General features: G+C 41.4%; 1 protein-coding gene across 1 annotated transcript in view; it reads right to left on the bottom strand.

Annotated features, from left to right (window-relative positions):
- Positions 1-18,613, bottom strand: part of ZNF804A (zinc finger protein 804A) — a gene marked incomplete at its 3' end in the record, with an annotated part of 149,524 nt that overhangs the window by 22,704 nt on the left and 108,207 nt on the right. The window contains exon 2 of the mRNA XM_082055673.1: positions 16,875-17,018. Coding sequence (XP_081911799.1) covers positions 16,875-17,018 — 144 coding nt within the window. The remainder of the gene's footprint in view (positions 1-16,874; positions 17,019-18,613) is intronic.

The following is an 18,613-nucleotide window of genomic DNA, read 5'->3' as shown; positions in this document are numbered from 1 at the left end:
GTGGACACCGACTACACCCAAGGGTGAGGATGGGAGGAGAAGAAGCTGAAGCTGCAGGGAGTATTAATGTAACAAAATCTAATTACCTGCCTGGATTTTGGCCAGTGCATGGCTGGAGTTACCACACTGTCTCCTAAGGAAGTAGTCCTGGAACTGCAATTATCGGGGTGGTCAAGGTCTTGGTTTTATATCTTGAAGGCAGCAACTCTGGCAACACAATTATATTGCTCCAATACCAACTCAAAGAAAAAAATGTCACCCGTTGAAGCACCATCAAGTCCTCTAGCACATAAATGTTAATTAGTGCTCTTTTTTTAGAAATTACGAGATGCTCTAGTCCTGCACAGTGTGAGATTTGATGAGATGAGAGCACTGGGTGGTAGAGCTAATAAATCAGTTTACTGTACAACCTCATTTCTTTAATGAAGAGCAAATACCTGAGACTTGGTAAAGCAAGTGCCCCAGGCGTACACTTGCAAACTGAAATGCTGGATTTAATTTTTTTGCATTCTTTCTGTGACCTACTACTAGTCATTAGAGAACGCTCTCCTGTCAGGGGGCAACGCTAAGCATAAACTTTGATGTCAGAATTAAAAAACAGAGAAGAGATGAGTGGCCAGGCCATTATGGGAGAATAACCAGTAGAAGTACCGTTTTCATAAGGGAAGAACTTTTAAAAGCGGACAAGAGCTGTCAAGGTGTCACGCCAGGAGAAGAGCCAGCACAATTAACATATACTAGGCTTCAATCTACTGGGAGGGAAAACGCAGGATTTATTTTGGACAATTACAATTTAATAAATGGAAGTGTCAGTTCCTCTGCAGAGCACCCATTAAAGCGTACTAAAGGCCAACACCTTTTATAGTTTCTGTTATGGTAGGCAACACACTGCCATTATTTTATATTTCAAGCAATTTTATTGTCAATGGCAGCAGTTACAAATGTAAAATAAAATATTTTCCTTAGCAGCACACCAGCCAGTTTACTTAGGAGCTCCCAGAAGCGACTAATATTTTAGATTTTCATTATGAATACTGTGTATTCTATTTTATTTTATTTTTGGTTTTCCAAAGCACACAGATATGAATAAGTGCTTGACGTGAAGTGCTCAGGTGGGCACACCATACCACTTGACATCCCTGCCCTGGGGGGTGAAAGGCACCTATTTGGGGTCCCTGTTGCTGCAGAGCCGAGCAGATTCCCGCATGCCTGCAGTCACTTCCCACGGGAACGTTAGCTCTCCCTTCAATAACACAAGGGCAGACAGGGCATCGCTCCCTCCCTGACCTCACTGGCTGCCCTGATTTCCCTCACTTCAACTCCCCACTTAATTCAGACCTTGCACAGCCTGCAGGGCCATTAACTTGTTTGTGTGAAGCTTACAGAAGCTCAGAAACGTCCTTCTGCTTTTTTTTTCCTTTCACTTCAAGAAAAAAAACCCAAACCTCAGAACAATGAAGAGCTGGCCTGGCTTCACCTGCAGAATCACTTGCCCTCTGCAGTGGACAAAGAAAAGATATGTACACTGCTTGAACCCTGTTATCCTCAGTTGCCTACTTAACAATGAATTACAGATCAAATATCTCCAATTCAGCCAGTAACTCAAGGGACTTGCAAAGGAGTCAAACCTCCCTGTGCATACCCACAAAGGAAGGCACAGAAGCCCCTTTGTAGTGCTGAGTCTCCACTGTACAACGAGCAGGTAGAGAAGCTGCACTAAAATGAGGGCACAAATCTTTATTCCCTTTAAGGGAATAAAAAGCTTCCAAACATAGCACTTTTTAATGCACAATGTTTTCTCCTCACTATTGCTTAATGAAAATGAAACGACATTATTTTTGCCTTGCTGATCTTCCTGTAAACAAAGGCAGAGAGATGAGTCATTAGCTATTCCAGCTTCCATTTGTTCATAGCCAGGCAGGTATGCAGAGCCAAAGCAAGACACCCAAACAGTGCTCAAAAAGAAAACTCGCTACCCACAGAGCCATTTGGAAAAGAGTAGCTCTTATTTAAGATGTCATCTACCATTATTTAAGTAAAGTCACCCCTCACTTCATCATCATAAGTGTGGCTATTCAACACCTACCATTTTATGGCTGCCCATCTCCCACCATTGTAAATCTTATTGATCTGCTGTTATGAGAGCTCTCCTTGGACAGCCACTACTACTCATTTTTTTCGAGTTAAGAAAAAAAGAAAAAGAATCCTAAAATAGCCTTGCGTATGGCATATGCCTTGCAGAAATTTTGGCATGGGGTGGATGGACATCTGTTTCAGTCCTGACCTATTTCTAAACATCTGAACACAAAAATCTCCTTGCAAATTTTCCCTGTAGAGTTTGTTTGGTTGGTTGGTTTTTAGCTGTTAATACTGCAGCGATTTTGCCTGCCCCTCAGAAACCTTCTTTGCTCTTTGAGATCTGAGTTGAACTCAATTATTAATATATTGGGTCTGGCCATTTGAAGATGCTGGCTAAGGAGTAACTCAGACTAGAGTTTCCACTGTGCGAAGCAAACACCAAGTGCTCAATGCCTTTCTAGGCAAAGCAGATGTGAGACAGGTTAGAAGTCAAACATGTTCTTATTTGGTGAGCACATCACGCTCACAGTTAGACTATAATAATTTATCTTAGACGGAATTTTTAATATATTTCTCATTAGATAATACATAACTTTTAACCAACTTTATATAGTAGGCTGATGCCAAGAAAATAGATTAATTGGAGTATTCCTTAGAAATGCAAATCACGTAACTATGAGCAGAAATGAGGGAAGAAGATGAAGTAACCCACATCAGTAGCATGTGTTGTGCTCACATCCAAACAAAGGAAAAAAGAAAGATTCATCAAGCAGGAAAAGAGTCTTGAGATGACACAGAAGAAAAGTCTCCTGCTGGGACAGAGAAGTGGGACTGCAAAGAGAGATGAGACAGGAGAGGTGGCAGCATCATCTGTCTTGCAAAACAGAAGAAAAATAGAACCATTCATGTTAGCTTAATGCTTGCTTAGCAAAAGAATGAGAACAACTAAGGATGAGTTTGATAAGCATAATTTTAATGCTTCATTAACTTATTTTTTAAATATTTTTTCACATTTATGAGTTCATTTTCAAATCAATATAGCCTTCCATTTTTTATCATACCTAGTGACAGCATGTCCCATACCACAAGGCAAAGACTATTGATAACTGTAACTATCCTGAACCAAGTGCCCTGCTCCTACAATGCTCACTGTAACCCATGTGCCTTCATGAAATCCCCCTTGGCCAGGGGTACAGCTGCTTTTCTCGCAGCCAGGAGAAGGACAACACGAACAGTAGAGGAGGAAGATGCACAGAGGTGAGGAGGAGAAGACCTCATCCTCAAGGGAATCTAAGATATCTATCCCTAACCTCTGGTCCTGCTGTAACCCTTCTCTTCCATGCTGTCACTGTGAGCCTCTTGCTTTGTTTCGAGGTCTCATTGCAAACCATTTGTAGGCAGATACCTCTCTCTGTAGTTACAAACCATGTAACACCATGAGATCCTATACCAGATGTGAATGTCCAGATGCCAGTGCAAGCAAGCATTTAATAGCTATACAAAAATATTTTAAAAGGTGGTTAAAAAGAAATAATAAAAAATCAGAATTCAAGAATGGTGAGGTGTTGTGTTTTGTTGTTTTTTTTATTTTTTTTAATGTGAAAGGGAGATCGACTGGTGGAGTAACACCCTGACGTGCCAGTCGGAAAGGTCACAGGGAGGTACCTCCCAAAAGGAGATGGACCTCCTGCCCTCTCGGACAGAGGCAGAAGTCCTGAGACGGCCCCACCCTTGTTGCTCTCGGGCAGAGGTAGGGGACCGAAAGGACGACAAGGGTTGGAAGCGTATTCCGGTTCGGCGTCGCGGGCAGCCCCCCTCCCTGCCTGCTTTGCCTCCCCAGGTGCCCCTCCGTAATAGGTTTGAGGCCCTGGATCTTGAAGAAGAGGTAGGTGAGGAGGTGGTGCCAAGCCTACAAGCCAACAAGCCTACAAGATCACGTAGGAAGAGGCAGTCGACCTCACAACTTAAGACTGCCTCTGATAAGAAAGAAAGAAGGGTGATTGTAATAGGAAACTCCCTTCTGAAAGGAACAGAGGGCCCAATATGCAGAGTTGACCCTCATCTTAGGGAAGTTTGTAGTCTCCCTGGAGCCCGGATCAAGGACATCGCTAGAGAGCTCCCCAAACTGGTGCACCCGACGGACTACTACCCGCTGCTGGTCTTCCAGACAGATGGGGAGGAAGCTGCTTCCCGTAGTCTGAGGGGGATGAAGAATGATTTCAAGGTCTTGGGAAGGATGGTGAAAGACTCAGGGGCTCAAGTGATCTTCTCTTCACTCCTTCCATCTTCAAGTGATGATGTGGGATGGAATAGGAAAATTCACTCTCTAAATGGTTGGCTCCAAGACTGGTGCTACAGGCAGGGCTTTGGATTTTTTGATAATGGTTGGTTTTATAAGACACCAGTCCGGACACTGTCACGTGGGAAAGGTTTATCTCGTAGGGGCAAAAGGATGCTGGGGCAGGAATTAGCTGGGCTCATTTGGAGAGCTTTAAACTAGGCTCGAAGGGGGATGGGGTTGTAGCTGGGCTTGTCCCAGTGGGGCTGCAATCTAAAACTGATGAGGACCGGGTGGCCTCCTATGCCCCTAGGGAGAAACTGGTGTGCTCTGCTCGCTCCCTGAAATGCCTGTATACCAATGCGCGCAGCATGGGGAATAAGCAGGAGGAGCTAGAATCCTATGTTCGGTCGGGAGATTATGATCTGGTGGCAATTACAGAAACATGGTGGGACAGTTCACATGACTGGAATGTGGTCATGGATGGCTATGCCCTTTTCAGGAAAGACAGGCCAGCCAGGCGTGGTGGTGGAGTTGCTCTCTATGTGAGACAGCAACTACAATGTACTAAATTCTGCCCAGGAGCGGATGACGAGCGAGTTGAGAGTGTATGGATCAGGATCAAGGGGCAGGCTGGCAGGGCTGACACTGTTGTGGGCGTCTGTTACAGGCCGCCAGATCAGGCTGAGGAAGTTGATGAGGCCTTCTATGGGCAGCTGAGAGTGGCCTCACAGTCACAGGCCATGGTTGTTGTGGGTGATTTTAACTTCCCTGATGTTTGCTGGAAGGACCATTCAGCCAGCCAGCCACAGTCCAGGAGGTTCCTCCAGTGCATTGATGATAACTTCCTCATGCAGATGGTGGAGGAGCCGACTAGGAGAGGTGCACTGCTGGATCTCATCCTCACTAACAAGGAGGGTCTGGTCGAAGCAGTAAAGGTTGAGGGCTGCCTGGGTTGCAGTGACCACGAGATGGTGGAGTTCAGCATCTCATGTGGCAGGAACAGAATAGCAAGTAGAATTGCAACCCTGGACTTCAGCAGGGCTAACTTTGGCCTTTTCAAGCAATTGCTGGGGGAAATCCCATGGGCAAGACTGCTTGAAGGAAAAGGGGCCCAAGATAGCTGGGTGGCATTCAGAGATTGCTTCTTCCACGCTCAGGATCAGAGCATCCCCACACGTAGGAAGTCAAGGAAGGGAGCCAGGAGGCCTGCGTGGTTGGATAGGGAGCTGTTGGGTATGCTCAAGCAGAAGAGGAGAGTTTACAGGTCATGGAAGCAGGGGCTGGCCACTTGGGAGGAATATAAGGCTGCTGTTAGAGGATATAGGAAGGCAGCTAGGATAGCCAAGGCCTCCTTAGAATTACAGCTGGCGAGAGGGGTCAAGGACAGCAAAAAGAACTTTTTCAAATACATAGCAGATAAAACTAACACCAGAGGCAATGTAGGCCCACTGATGAATGGGGTGGGTGCCCTGGTGGCAGAAGATACAGAGAAGGCAGAATTACTGAATGCCTTCTTTGTCTCTGTCTACTCTGCCGGAGGCTGTCCTGGGGAGCCCTGTACCCCTGAGACCCCGGATGAAGCCAGGTCAATGGAGGAGTTTGCTTTAGTCGATGAGGACTGGGTTAGGGAGCAATTAAATAGTCTGGACATTCATAAATCCATGGGTCCAGATGGGATGCATCCGCGGGTGCTGAGGGAGCTGGCTGAAGTCATTGCTGGACCGCTCTCCATCATCTTTGCCAAGTCTTGGGAAACGGGAGAGGTGCCCGAGGATTGGAGGAAAGCAAATGTCACTCCAGTCTTCAAAAAGGGCAAGAAGGAGGACCCGGGTAATTATAGACCGGTCAGCCTCACCTCTGTCCCTGGGAAAGTAATGGAACAGCTTGTCCTTGGTGCCATCTCAAGGCATATCAAGGATAAGAGGGTTATTAGGGGCAGTCAGCATGGCTTTACCAAGGGTAGGTCATGCTTGACCAACCTCATAGCCTTTTATGAGAATGTAACAAGGTGGATGGATGGTGGCAGAGCGGTGGATGTTGTCTACCTTGACTTCAGTAAAGCCTTTGACACAGTCTCCCACAGCATCCTCACAGCTAAGTTGAGGAGGTGTGGTCTAGACAATAGAGTAGTGAGGTGGGTTGCAAACTGGCTTAGGGAGAGAAGCCAGAGAGTGGTAGTCAATGGTGCGGAGTCTAGTTGGAGGCCAGTATCTAGTGGAGTGCCCCAAGGGTCAGTGCTGGGGCCAATATTATTCAATATATTCATTAACGACTTGGACGAGGGAATTGAGTGTACTATCAGCAAGTTTGCTGATGACACCAAGCTAGGAGGAGTGGCTGACACGCCGGAGGGCTGTGCTGCCATCCAGCGGGACCTGGACAGGCTGGAGAGCTGGGCAGGGAATAACCTGATGAAATTTAACAAGGACAAGTGTAGAGTCCTGCATCTGGGCAGGAACAACCCCAGGTTCCAGTATAGGTTGGGAGATTACATATTAGAGAGCAGTGTAGGGGAAAGGGACCTGGGGGTCCTGGTGGACAACAGGATGACCATGAGCCAGCACTGTGCCCTTGTGGCCAGGAAGGCCAATGGCATCCTGGGGTGTATTAGAAGGGGGGTGGTTAGTAGATCGAGAGAGGTCCTCCTTCCCCTCTACTCTGCCCTGGTGAGACCACATCTGGAATATTGTGTCCAGTTCTGGGCCCCTCAGTTCAAGAAGGACAGGGAACTGCTGGAGAGGGTCCAGCGTAGGGCAACGAAGATGATTAAGGGAGTGGAGCACCTCCCTTATGAAGAAAGGCTGAGGGAGCTGGGTCTCTTTAGTTTGGAGAAGAGGAGACTAAGGGGGGACCTTATTAATGTTTATAAATATATAAAGGGTGAGTGCCATGAGGATGGAGCCAGACTCTTCTCAGTGGCAAACAATGATAAGACAAGGGGTAATGGGATCAAGCTGGAACACAAGAGGTTCCACTTAAATTTGAGAAGAAACTTCTTCTCAGTGAGGGTGACAGAGCACTGGAACAGGCTGCCCAGGGAGGTTGTGGAGTCTCCTTCTCTGGAGACGTTCAAAACCCGCCTGGACATGTTCCTGTGCGACCTCACCTAGGTGTTCCTGCTCCAGCAGGGGGATTGGACTAGATGATCTTTTGAGGTCCCTTCCAATCCCAAACATACTGTGATACTGTGATACTGTGATTTTATTTTCTCGAATTTCACTGCTAGAAAAGGGAAGGTGGGCTACAAGTGCAGAGCTACTTTTTTGTGTTCCCTCTTGGTACCATTAGGTGTACCAAGACTGCATGTTAAGACAACAGCAGGAAGTTATATCAGAGAAGGTGGGCATTTAAAAGTAGTACCATTAATCATGAACGAACTTGAATAAATATTATTTGGTATTTATATTACAGTACACCATGGGTCTGTTGTCAGTCCTAATTTTTAAAAAAAAGACGCTGTTGGAACAGACAATTCAAGGAAAAAGAAAGATGCCTGCAAGATGGATGCACAGACACATAGGCTGCTTTTATTTATATTGTATTCTGTACACTGATTATATTAAAAAATTAAAATAAATCATTCAACCGGAAGATTTTAATATTTTCAATCTTTTGTTGTTGAACCACTACTCTTCTGCCACACATGGAGACTTTGAGACTTTGTAAGAAACTGAAAGATCCTTTACAGTATAATAATTCAGTTTGTCACAAGGATGTTTGTCATGAACACTCACAGGTGGAAGTACAGTGAGAAACTCTAAGGCACTACTGCAATAACAGCACATGGTTTCCTTGAGATGAAGGAAAACGCTCAGCTGAATCCAAAATACAAACAGGACTGTAGGCAGGGGCACACTCCCAGCTTTCCTGTCCACTGACTTGAAACCTTAAATGAGGGCTACTGTCTGTCTGCCAATAAAGTCCAAAACAGGCCATGCTCCTGCTTGCCTAATCTGTCCCTACAAATGTTCACAGAGCTCTTTTTAAGTCTTTATTTCATTCATTTGCAGTGGGAGGGTAGGGAAAGATTACATTAGGGGGTCACTCAGACCTTTACTGGACAGCTGCGGTTGTAGCCCTAATAAAAAACCAAAAAAATAAATAAAATAACTCACAACAAACAAAACCCACAAACCCCAAAACAAACAAAACCCAGAACAAAAACAAACAAAAAAAGGCAAACCAAAAGATAAGCCAACCAGCTAAGCACTGCAGCTCAAACCCAAGAAGTCAAACACAAGCACAGAAGAGGCTCTGCAGCTAAATTGTTCAAAGACTGCATTGACTGCACATGGGAAATAGAAGAAAAACACAAGTTTGTATTTTAGATTTTGCTGAAGGCTCCTAGAGTGGTTTAGGAACTTGAAGACATTTCTGCATAAGCTGCTACTGAACCGCAATTAGAATATGCAGAACAACAAGAGGTATAGTTTCTAGTGCAGCATTGGTCTGCCTACAGAAACTGCAGGACTAGTTGTCTGCTCAAGGCACACAGCTGTTCCTTAGATGTCCCGTAAGTTAACCCTGGCTCTGCAGAGGTCCCGATGTCCTCCTGCATGCAGCGTGCAGAGTGAGCAGAGGTCTTCACTTAAGGGGAACTATCACTTCCTTACAGTTCCTTTGTCTCTTCACATCTCTTCACAATACACTGGCCCAGGTTGCCCAGAGAGGTGGTGGATGCTCCATCCCTGGAGACGTCCCAGGGCAGGCTGGACGGGGCTCTGAGCAACCTGATCTGGGTGAAGATGTCCCGGCTCATGGCAGCAGTTGGACTATATGACCTTTGAAGGTCCCTTCTAACTCAAACTATTCTATGGTTCTGTGAAAAGGCAACACTGATTGCATTGCTACATTTTTGTCAACAGGTCAGAACCACCATTGAAAAAAGGACAAGCTCTTACTGAAAGGAATGAAGGATTGATTTTGCACGGATCAGCAAAGACTGTGATAATTATCCTAACATTTACTGTGGCTTGTACTGAAAAGGTTGAGCAGTTCTTCCCAATGAAGAATGAACTCTCACATGTAAACCAGCATGCACAAGCTGTAGGGCATAAAATATAATTCTAGCAGAGCTCATAAGGAAAAAAAAATCCCAAATCTTTTTTTTTGGGTAGCAAACAGAAAACTGCAAGTGGCTTCTGCAGTATCAGGCACAGAGTACTAATCATTGACGTGCACCACTTAATTGTTTTAGCAAATTAAATTATGTTAATGTCACAAAAAATTATTCACCTTGAGAGGTCAGAATTTAATATATTGCTAGAAACATATGAGTTTCTCCTTCATTTAAGAGAATTTAAAACTTCACTGTAAATACCATTTTTCTCTGTGATGACTGACAGCTCAAAACCTGTGAGCTCGAAACCTAACAAAATGCTTTTCATATTATTTATTGCTTACACTTAATCTACATTCTACTTGATTACTTTCAGGACAGCAATGGAATTGTATTTGGAATTTATGAAAATTACAGAAAAGGTATTCTGTTGAACTTTGAACTTTGCAGCCATAATACCGTTTAAATTAACTTTGGGAGACTGATTCTGTTAAGAAATGAATGAAAATAAAAAAGAGTATTTTTCTTCCTGATAATTGCTTAAGCTGATCTATAGCCTAATACAGCAAAGTAAATGATAGGTAAACTATCATGTGATCTCCAAGTTTGTATAACACAAGTTTTTAATCATTTCTCGCCATCAAAACACTGTAGGCCAAAATATGAGTTACAATATGTGTGATGCTTCAGGAATTATGTAGTGGAAAGCTATATTATTTCCTATCTTCAAATCCTAATTACTGGTCCATTCTTATCTTAGTGCTGAAGAGAAAAAAAGAATTTTATTTTGCAGCAGTGTTGGCCAAACTGGAGAAACCTGACAGATGCCCATACAGTAAAGCAAAGTTTAAAATTAGCCTCAAGTTCAGCTAATTTACATGCTTTAAAAAGACAAAGCTAAACTGAAATTTAGGCGTACAGTTTTAAATAAAAGAGTGAACCCCACAACAGCAGAAATACACGTCAGTGAGATAAATATGCAGGATGTACAGAGTGAACCATGTTTCTTCTTGTCTTACTCCCTCTTTGTGTTGGTGCTGTATTCCACAGCCTGCTCCCCCCGTGCCCCGGTAAAGTAACTTGCTCAATCTAGATTTAGAAAACATTAATAAATAAGCAATGGGTGGTTGAATTAAATTTGTAATTTTTTTGCATGGAAATAAAACATTAGTGATTTATCAGGTTATCAGACTGATCTGGATATTGAAAAGGTCAGAAAGGAAAAGGCTGCATTAATTCAAAATAGGAAAAAAATTAAAGAATTGAGCATAAATACCAAGCTTATAAACTCAGATGGGTAAGACTATTGCTGTGTTAAAGAACAGGACCTTTGTGGGATCAAAAGTGTCAGTGCATGGGGTTAATATTCTGTTTGCAGGCTATTAGTCGGACAAATAGGGTATATACTCCTCTACTGTAATGATATTTGTTCTAAAAGCACCTTTTCAGAAAAAATAAGTAAATTAGTTAATCAAACGTTATTACAGAACAGGATTTCCCCAACATGGAAAACAGAAAATGTTGTGCAGTATCTTTCCTGTTATAATTACTAAGGCAGGAATGTTGTGATAAGTCTTTTTTGGTAATGAGAAAACAGAGTGTTAGTTGGCCACAAAACTGGATTTTTTCACAACCATAAATCCTCACCATGGCCTTCTTGTCTCTTTTGTCATCTTAAACATCCCTCCTAGCCAGGCTCAGTGCACAGCAAGGTCCAGCAAAATCATAGAACTATAAAATCATTTCAGTTGGAAGAGACCCTCAAGATCATCAAGTCCAACCATAACCTAACCTAAGTCTAGCACTAAACCATGTGCCTAAGAACCTCATCTAAATGCCATTTAAACCCCTTCAGGGATGGTGACTTCAGCACTGCCCTGGGCAGCCTGTTCCAATGCCTGACAACCCTTTCCATGAAGAATTTTTCCTACTATCCAATCTGAACCTTCCCTGGGTCAGCTTGAGGCCATTTCCTCTTGTCCTATCACTTGCTACTCGGCAGAAGAGCCCAACACCCTCCATGCTACAACCTCTTTTCAGGCAGTTGTAGACAGTGAGAAGGTCCCCTGTCAGCCTCCTTTTTTCTCCAGGTTGAACAGCCATGCAATGTGATGCCAGGTGCACGGAGCTGCAATGGGGCTGCTCATGGTTGCAAGAGGATGGGACCCAGCCAAGAGCAGCAGGACTCAGGCTCTGCCTCCTGCCCCCTCTCCAGCACGTCTCATCACACAGAGCCTGGCAAAGCCAGACACACATCATGGAACAAGCGCTGTCTTGCTCCGCATGGGTCCCCCTCACCATTACTCTATCAGGAAACCAACTCCAGCTTATCCACAGGAAGGGCTACACTTAAAACTTGAGAAGCAGAAGTTTTAATATTCCTGTTTTATGAAACATCCCCAAAACTCTGACTATATATCTTGTTAGTTTTGATTATGAAGCAAATCTCCAGAACATTTTTGAAGCTTTTAAGGTTTTATTCTGTACTACAATAAAGCTCTTTATTGACATACTGCTCTAGAAGACAGTACTTTCTTTGAGAACCAGTATTTCTATATTTCCGAGATGTTATACAACACGTTGCCTCTGTCTTAGTCTGATTCAAACAGCTCTAGTGGGACCCAACCTGCAAAAAGCAGGTCTGGAAAAAGCAACATAAAATACTGTTTGCTCTGGGTAAATAGTTAATTTCTTTAACTTCACAATTCTCTGAGTATGTGCCGTATTTCCCTTCAAACTGATATAAACTCTTTGGCCATGCCAGAAACTGCAGACAGCAGGTGAGCAGAATCACCGCGATGCCCGGAGCTGACCTACTCTGCAGGCATCTACCAACCAGAAGCGATGGCATCTTCTCTTTTTCAAGAGGGAATAACTCTACAATGAGCTTTTTTTTTTTAAAAAAAAGGCTCTAATGATGACTACAAGGATTTGCTGCTTTGCTTCAAAGTTGCAGAAACAAACAACTGGTAACATCCAATTATCTTTCCTGGGAATACTGGCATCTCCAACTGTGCTATACTGCTCTTACCTTATACCTTATATTCTTCATAACTCATAGGAGGTACGCCTTTAGTAAAATTATGGTTTTAATATTATTGTCATGCCTAACTCCACCTTTCCACTTCTAAATTCCTCTTTCTTCATCCATATTCCATGAAATATTTATTTAAACGCATAAAGATATTCAGAGTTTGGACTTTGGAATGGCTACATATTGATATTTTTTAACCTGTTTGGCACTGATCTCCTAACAAATCTGCAAAGAAGAAAAACATGTAGAGAGGTGAAAAATGTAGACAGGAGGAATCTGTGTCTCCAGTTAGGAAAGAAGACACCTACTAATTTAGTCTTCCTGCATAACTTGTGTTTTAGTACTTCTACACAGTTTAAAATACATTTTTAGAGCAGGGAGATCATTTTCATACAGGGAGACACACTTTCAGAAATGACCTCTGGTGCTGCGGTGAAAAATTCCTACTTATAATTTACTTAATTGATTGTATTTGCATTTCTAGATGCAAATACATTAGGACTGTTAATTTTATTTTTCATCCCAGCTTTTTTTTGGTTGTTGTTTGATATTTGGAAGAGCACTCCTGGGGGAGGAAACGGCACCAAGCCCAGGTGCGCTGCCCTCACATTAGGTGATTAATCATAAGTTCTGGGATAGAGAGGAAGACTTTCAAATACAGGAATAAAACTAATTCATTCTTGCAACAACAAAAGTCTCTTGAGCAATGACTGATGTGGGGGGCTGAGCTGTGTAATTCAGCCTTCCTCACCAACAAGACAACTCATTGACTCTGAACAGCCACAAGACAAAGGTCATTTGGAGCCTTAGACTTAATGCTCAGCCACATTTACCAAAACTGCAACGTTTCAAAGAACACAAGCAGAATTTTTTCATCCTGCATGAATACAGGACTTCAGACAGTTACTCATGAGCCTCCAAATACTTAAGAAATGCTGCATAAAATCATACAGATATTTTAAAGTCCTGGGGTGGGTCCCAAAAGCTGCATTCTGTGATTTTAGACCATCATCAAATACCAATTCTCTCATTACTATACTAAATGACAGCAGTTCTGCCTTAGTTACATTTATCTATTGATGTCAGAAAAGTTTTGGTTTTAAAGACACTTGCATTTTTTTTCCTTTTTTTGTCTAGGCTTTCAAACCAAACAGAAGAGTTCCTTTCTCTCTGTTACCACTGACTGCTTGCAAGTTGCTTTTCCAGGAGTATTTCATAAAGGCTACAGATATCACTCTCCAAACCATATTGGCAAAGCTAAGAACAAGAAAACACTAATAGAGGCAAGTGAAGATTCTGAGACACCAGTCTCAACTCCTTCAAGTCCTAAGAAAAAAAAAAAAAATCATTTTGCCCTATCACTGTCTGCTCTTTCTGGACTGGTCAGACCTCATACTATCTCAAAGGGGATATTCGGTAGCTACCCTGTTTCCCCAAAAGTAAGACAGGGTCTTACCTTAATTTTTGCTTCAAAAGATGCATTAGGACGTATTTTCAGGAGATGTCTTATTTTTCCATGAACAACAATCTACATTTATTCTTGAACAAAAAAATCAACTTTTGTTAAAATATAGTCACGTCATGACATTCTGTCACATCTGTCCTGCTGCATTCTATTGTCAATTAATTTTACTTTTTTACATGCCTGGACACTATTTAAATTGACTTTTAAAATGGGCTATAACTGGGGTTTAATTTTGGAATAGGACTTATGTTTCAAGCATCCTCAAAAATCCTGAAAAATCATGATAGAGCTTATCTTTGGAGCAGGTCATATTTTCAGGGAAACAGGGTATAAGACACAATATATCAAAATACAACCAAAACCTGACAGTACGAGGCCCTGCGTCCAATGGAGGATAAACCCCACATAATTATAAAATCTCTATTTTAATCCTGTAAATTTTCTGTGGTAGAAACTTCTGAACCAATGGAAAGTAAAAAAGAAAATCTTCTACAATAAAATTGAGGTACAGAAGCTGTTATGACCATTTTCTCTGACAAACCAGCCCATGGGTGAGATGGTGTGATAACAGTGTGCTCAATGAGGATTAAATATGTTTTTTTTCAGAACAGCTGGGATGAACTCGGGTTTAGGCAGCAGTTTAATCCATTTGATCATATAGAAACCATTGCCAGGTTCTGGGATCACTGAAACTGAAGTGGCTGCATTTGCTTACAATGATTCTTGGATTGTGGGAAACATTTTCAAGTGAGCGCTTTCCCTTGCCCATCTATTACAAGCAGGAAGGTGTGATCAAAGGGAGAACATTAGAGAAAAATTAGAAACTGAATCCAAAAACAGATCATCCGTTCCTCTCACTGAACTGCTGGAGAATCTCTGCCATTGAGGAAGGACGTTTTAAGATAAAATCACAACATTCCACAGAGCATTCAACACCTGCCAATGGCTCTAACATGCTTAGTAAAATTAGACTGCTCCATAAAGGCACGTAGTATGAAGTTCCTTGAAATTTCAGCACATCTGAGTGAGCCTGCACAGCAGCATATGCTGCCTGCTCTCTTTTTCACCCAAAATATGGGAAGAGGAATGGTTTGTCTTTATAACGCCAACAGAAACCACCATAAAAATACTCCAGAAGAGTTGAACTTGACATAATGTTTTAATCTCAGGAATCAATAGTCTTATTCGCCAGTGATATCACAGAAAATGATCAGTGTGTCCAAACAAACATCCATAACATTTTTTCTACTGGAAAACTGTAAACTTTCATCTCATTTCCTGCTAGGGAGATCAGATTAATGGATGTCTCACAGAGGAAGAGAATGGTTTTCTGTGTTTCACTGAACACCCACAAAGCCACATGCAAACACTTACACACAAGCTGCGTACACAAAGGAGAGATAGGATCTGCCGTGTTCCATCAGACGCTGGTGCAATGCCCAGCATCTCCTGCCTAAAGCTGCCAGAAAACCAGGACAGCCATGTGAACCACTGGAAGCAAGTCCCTAATTCAGTCTCACACCTGACCTCAGTTTCAAAATCAATTTTTCATCAATTGATGCAGCCTCTGGGTTTTCATTATTTAAAGGTGCTTCAGAGCACATTAAAAAGAAACAAAACAAAACAAAACAACAAAAAACAAAACCAAAGCAAAAACCAAACCAAACCTCAAAAACCTAAATAGAGTTCAAGAGGGGAAGACTCTGCCCATAGTTTATTTTTTCCTGCCTTCCATCCGCAAGGTGCTGCTGGGTGACATAATGCCTGAGGAACCAGTTCCAGCTGTGTTTTAACTAAAAATATTCACAACTTCCACAACTCATAATAAATATCTATGAAGCTACCTGCTAATTTCTTATCTAATGTATCTTTCTCTCCAGTTTCTCATAGATTGCTATTACTGCTGAGGTCCATTTCTCCATAGTTCCCAAAACTAAATGTAATACTCACAAAATGTAAATCTGACAGTGTAAATGATGCTCTAATTAAAAATAACAGTGAGAGAGAGGAAGGTGTTTCAGGGAGAAGTACTGAAGGAAAGAAAAGCAAATAATTGGCTTACATAATAAAGGTATAAAGCACATATAGCAATTCATCTAAGTTCACCCTGAGCAAAACTACAGGACAAGGGGAGATTCAATTAGAACGAAAAGCAATCAATCCAGATCCCCTACCATTTGATTTCACCACATTAAAAAAAAAAAAAAAAAAAAAAAAGATACAGAATAATTACCAGCTAAGTGGACTAAGTAGACATTTCCTGTATGGTTATTACATATCTTTAAATTACCATTACATATCTCTTTGGTGGAGTCAAGGTGCATTGTATTTTCTTTGGAATTATACAGTCCTGACCCCTCCAGAGACCAGGACATTGCACTGGGATGCATTGCCTCACTTACTACGTGGAAGCACTGCTTTTATATTACCAAAGCAGGACACACAACCTGGAAGTGTGGTGATAAAATCCAGTGGTAAAAATGTAAATACCAAAGTTTTAAAGCTTACATATAGGTTATTGCAATCTGAGCAGTAAATTTTCGTTACCACTTCCTTCTTTTTTTTTTTTTTTAAATATATATTCAGTGTGCTTAAGTGAAATTATAGCCCATTTCAGAACTGTATCTGTGCAAAAAAGAAAGTTTACCAAGGAGTATGTCAGGTTTCCTATCTGTTGCAACAAATGCTTCCCAGAAATCTCTTAGGTATACTGCAGTATTTCTTTATGTAGAAAATTAAACTGATAACAAGGAAATCATACATTTACATTTTTCAACATATTTTTCATCATTCCCTGTTCTTCTTCACAACTGTTCACATTCACTTTTCTTGCATCTCAGAATTTTTGACTGTAAAATCCCACGTAAATATTTGTGATTCCCAAGCCCACCTGAAGGATATTTATTTCATTATTCTGCCTGAAATTAAGTTGAAGTAGTGAGCAGATTCCTCTTACCTGTTTGTGAGCATGATCATAAGAGTTAATGTGATTGTCAAACTCCTGGTGTTTATAGTACTGCTTGTCACAGAGTTCACAGTAGAAGTTGGCTTTAAGGTCTTCCAGAGCTTTCGCTATCGTGTTTTTCTTTTCAGCATAATCCTGGAGGGGGGCAGGAAAGAGTAATTTTAGTTTTGCCTTTGATGCTGCAAATGGATTTTGTGCTCTGCACTTAATCATATTTGTAAACATTTACACACCTCCCTAACTAAAAGCCTTCACATATTTGCTGTGTTACACTGCACATATTTACTGTTTCTGCTGTGAGGCTGAAGATTTGCACATTTCAATTTGCTCTACAGTTGCCAGCTCCCCTCAGGGACTCCATCAGAGGCTAGAAGGATTGCCCCCAGGTTCAGTCCAAATACAAATATTTATCATGCTGGAGGCTATTTTGAGTTAATTTTGCTCCAAGACTCACTGCTCTAAAGATCTGCTGGGTAATATACCCAAGGAGAATAAGCACAAAAGTACAAACTATCAGGCTTTTACAAGAATGTGTGCTTACTAGCAAGAAAAGAAAGTAAAAGAAACCCTACTGGGTCCCTCTTGAAGGCATATACACACGAAAACATGAGGAACATTTTCAGAGCTGAGAGGTAACGAGAATCCTCCATGGCTTTGTTATTTGTCAGCCAGCATTAGAAAGACCGATGCACATCTCCGTTTACCATACATTAGCAAAAGCATTACAAACAACCTGGCTTACCATTTATGAGCAAATTACATACAAGTCATAGTTATTAATTTCCTAAATACACTGAAGATAACATGGCCCATTCTGAAACAGCATGGAAATGGTCTGTCATCTCAAATTAGTTTAATAGCAGTGAACATTGAACATATAGAACTTCAGTGCAACGATTCCTGCTTTTGACTAGACTGTCTGGGATAAAATCACACCATGAAATCCCCAAAATGTCAAATATTGTTTAAGAAAACACACTAATTTGATTTGTTTCACAAAATTTAATAACTGTGAGCTCTCGGAACTGACCCAAAACTCCCCTTCTTTCTTTTTCCTTGTTTGGTTAGATTAAGATAAAAGATGATCTCATAATCAGTACACCTAAAACTGAATTAATTTAGGGGAAAATGTCCTTATGTATTAGTAGCTTTCACAGCTTAGGACTCATATATTTCCAATATATTTTGGGAGTTTAAAATGGAAAAAATATTTTTATCAGATTAGAATATTTTCATAACAATGTTATTAAAAAAAGAGAGGAACAACAGTCATGCAAAAAGAATTATATCCACAAAGTACTTATTTAAAATAGTACTTCATATGTAATTCAGCATGATTGGACTGCTAGCAAACACTGTTGATTCATACCCAAACTGAAGTACTCCCTCATCAAAATTTTGCCCATTAAAAGAATTGCAAATGTCACTTTAGAGTGGTGTTTTGAATACTGGCTGACATGTGAAGAATTCACACATTCCTACCACATTTTCAAAATGATGTTTCATAAAACATGTTTTATTTAAAACCAAAGTGACCTAGCATTTTATTTCAAGAAACAGCAGTATTTTACACTTGGAAATACCATTATGCTGTATGGAAACTCTGCACTTAATTTTTGGTATTAACTAGTAAGAAACTACAGGTTTTGAACCACTTCAATTATTACCAAGATGCTGATGGAGTGGAGACACCATGTTGAGACCCTAAGGAGAAACACTCCTGAAACACT

Source organism: Streptopelia decaocto (genome assembly GCF_964273445.1).
Source record: "Streptopelia decaocto genome assembly, chromosome: 6".
Classification (NCBI taxonomy): Eukaryota; Metazoa; Chordata; class Aves; order Columbiformes; family Columbidae; genus Streptopelia; species Streptopelia decaocto.
Note: the sequence above shows the minus strand (reverse complement) of the source record. Positions and strands in the feature narration are given on the sequence as shown.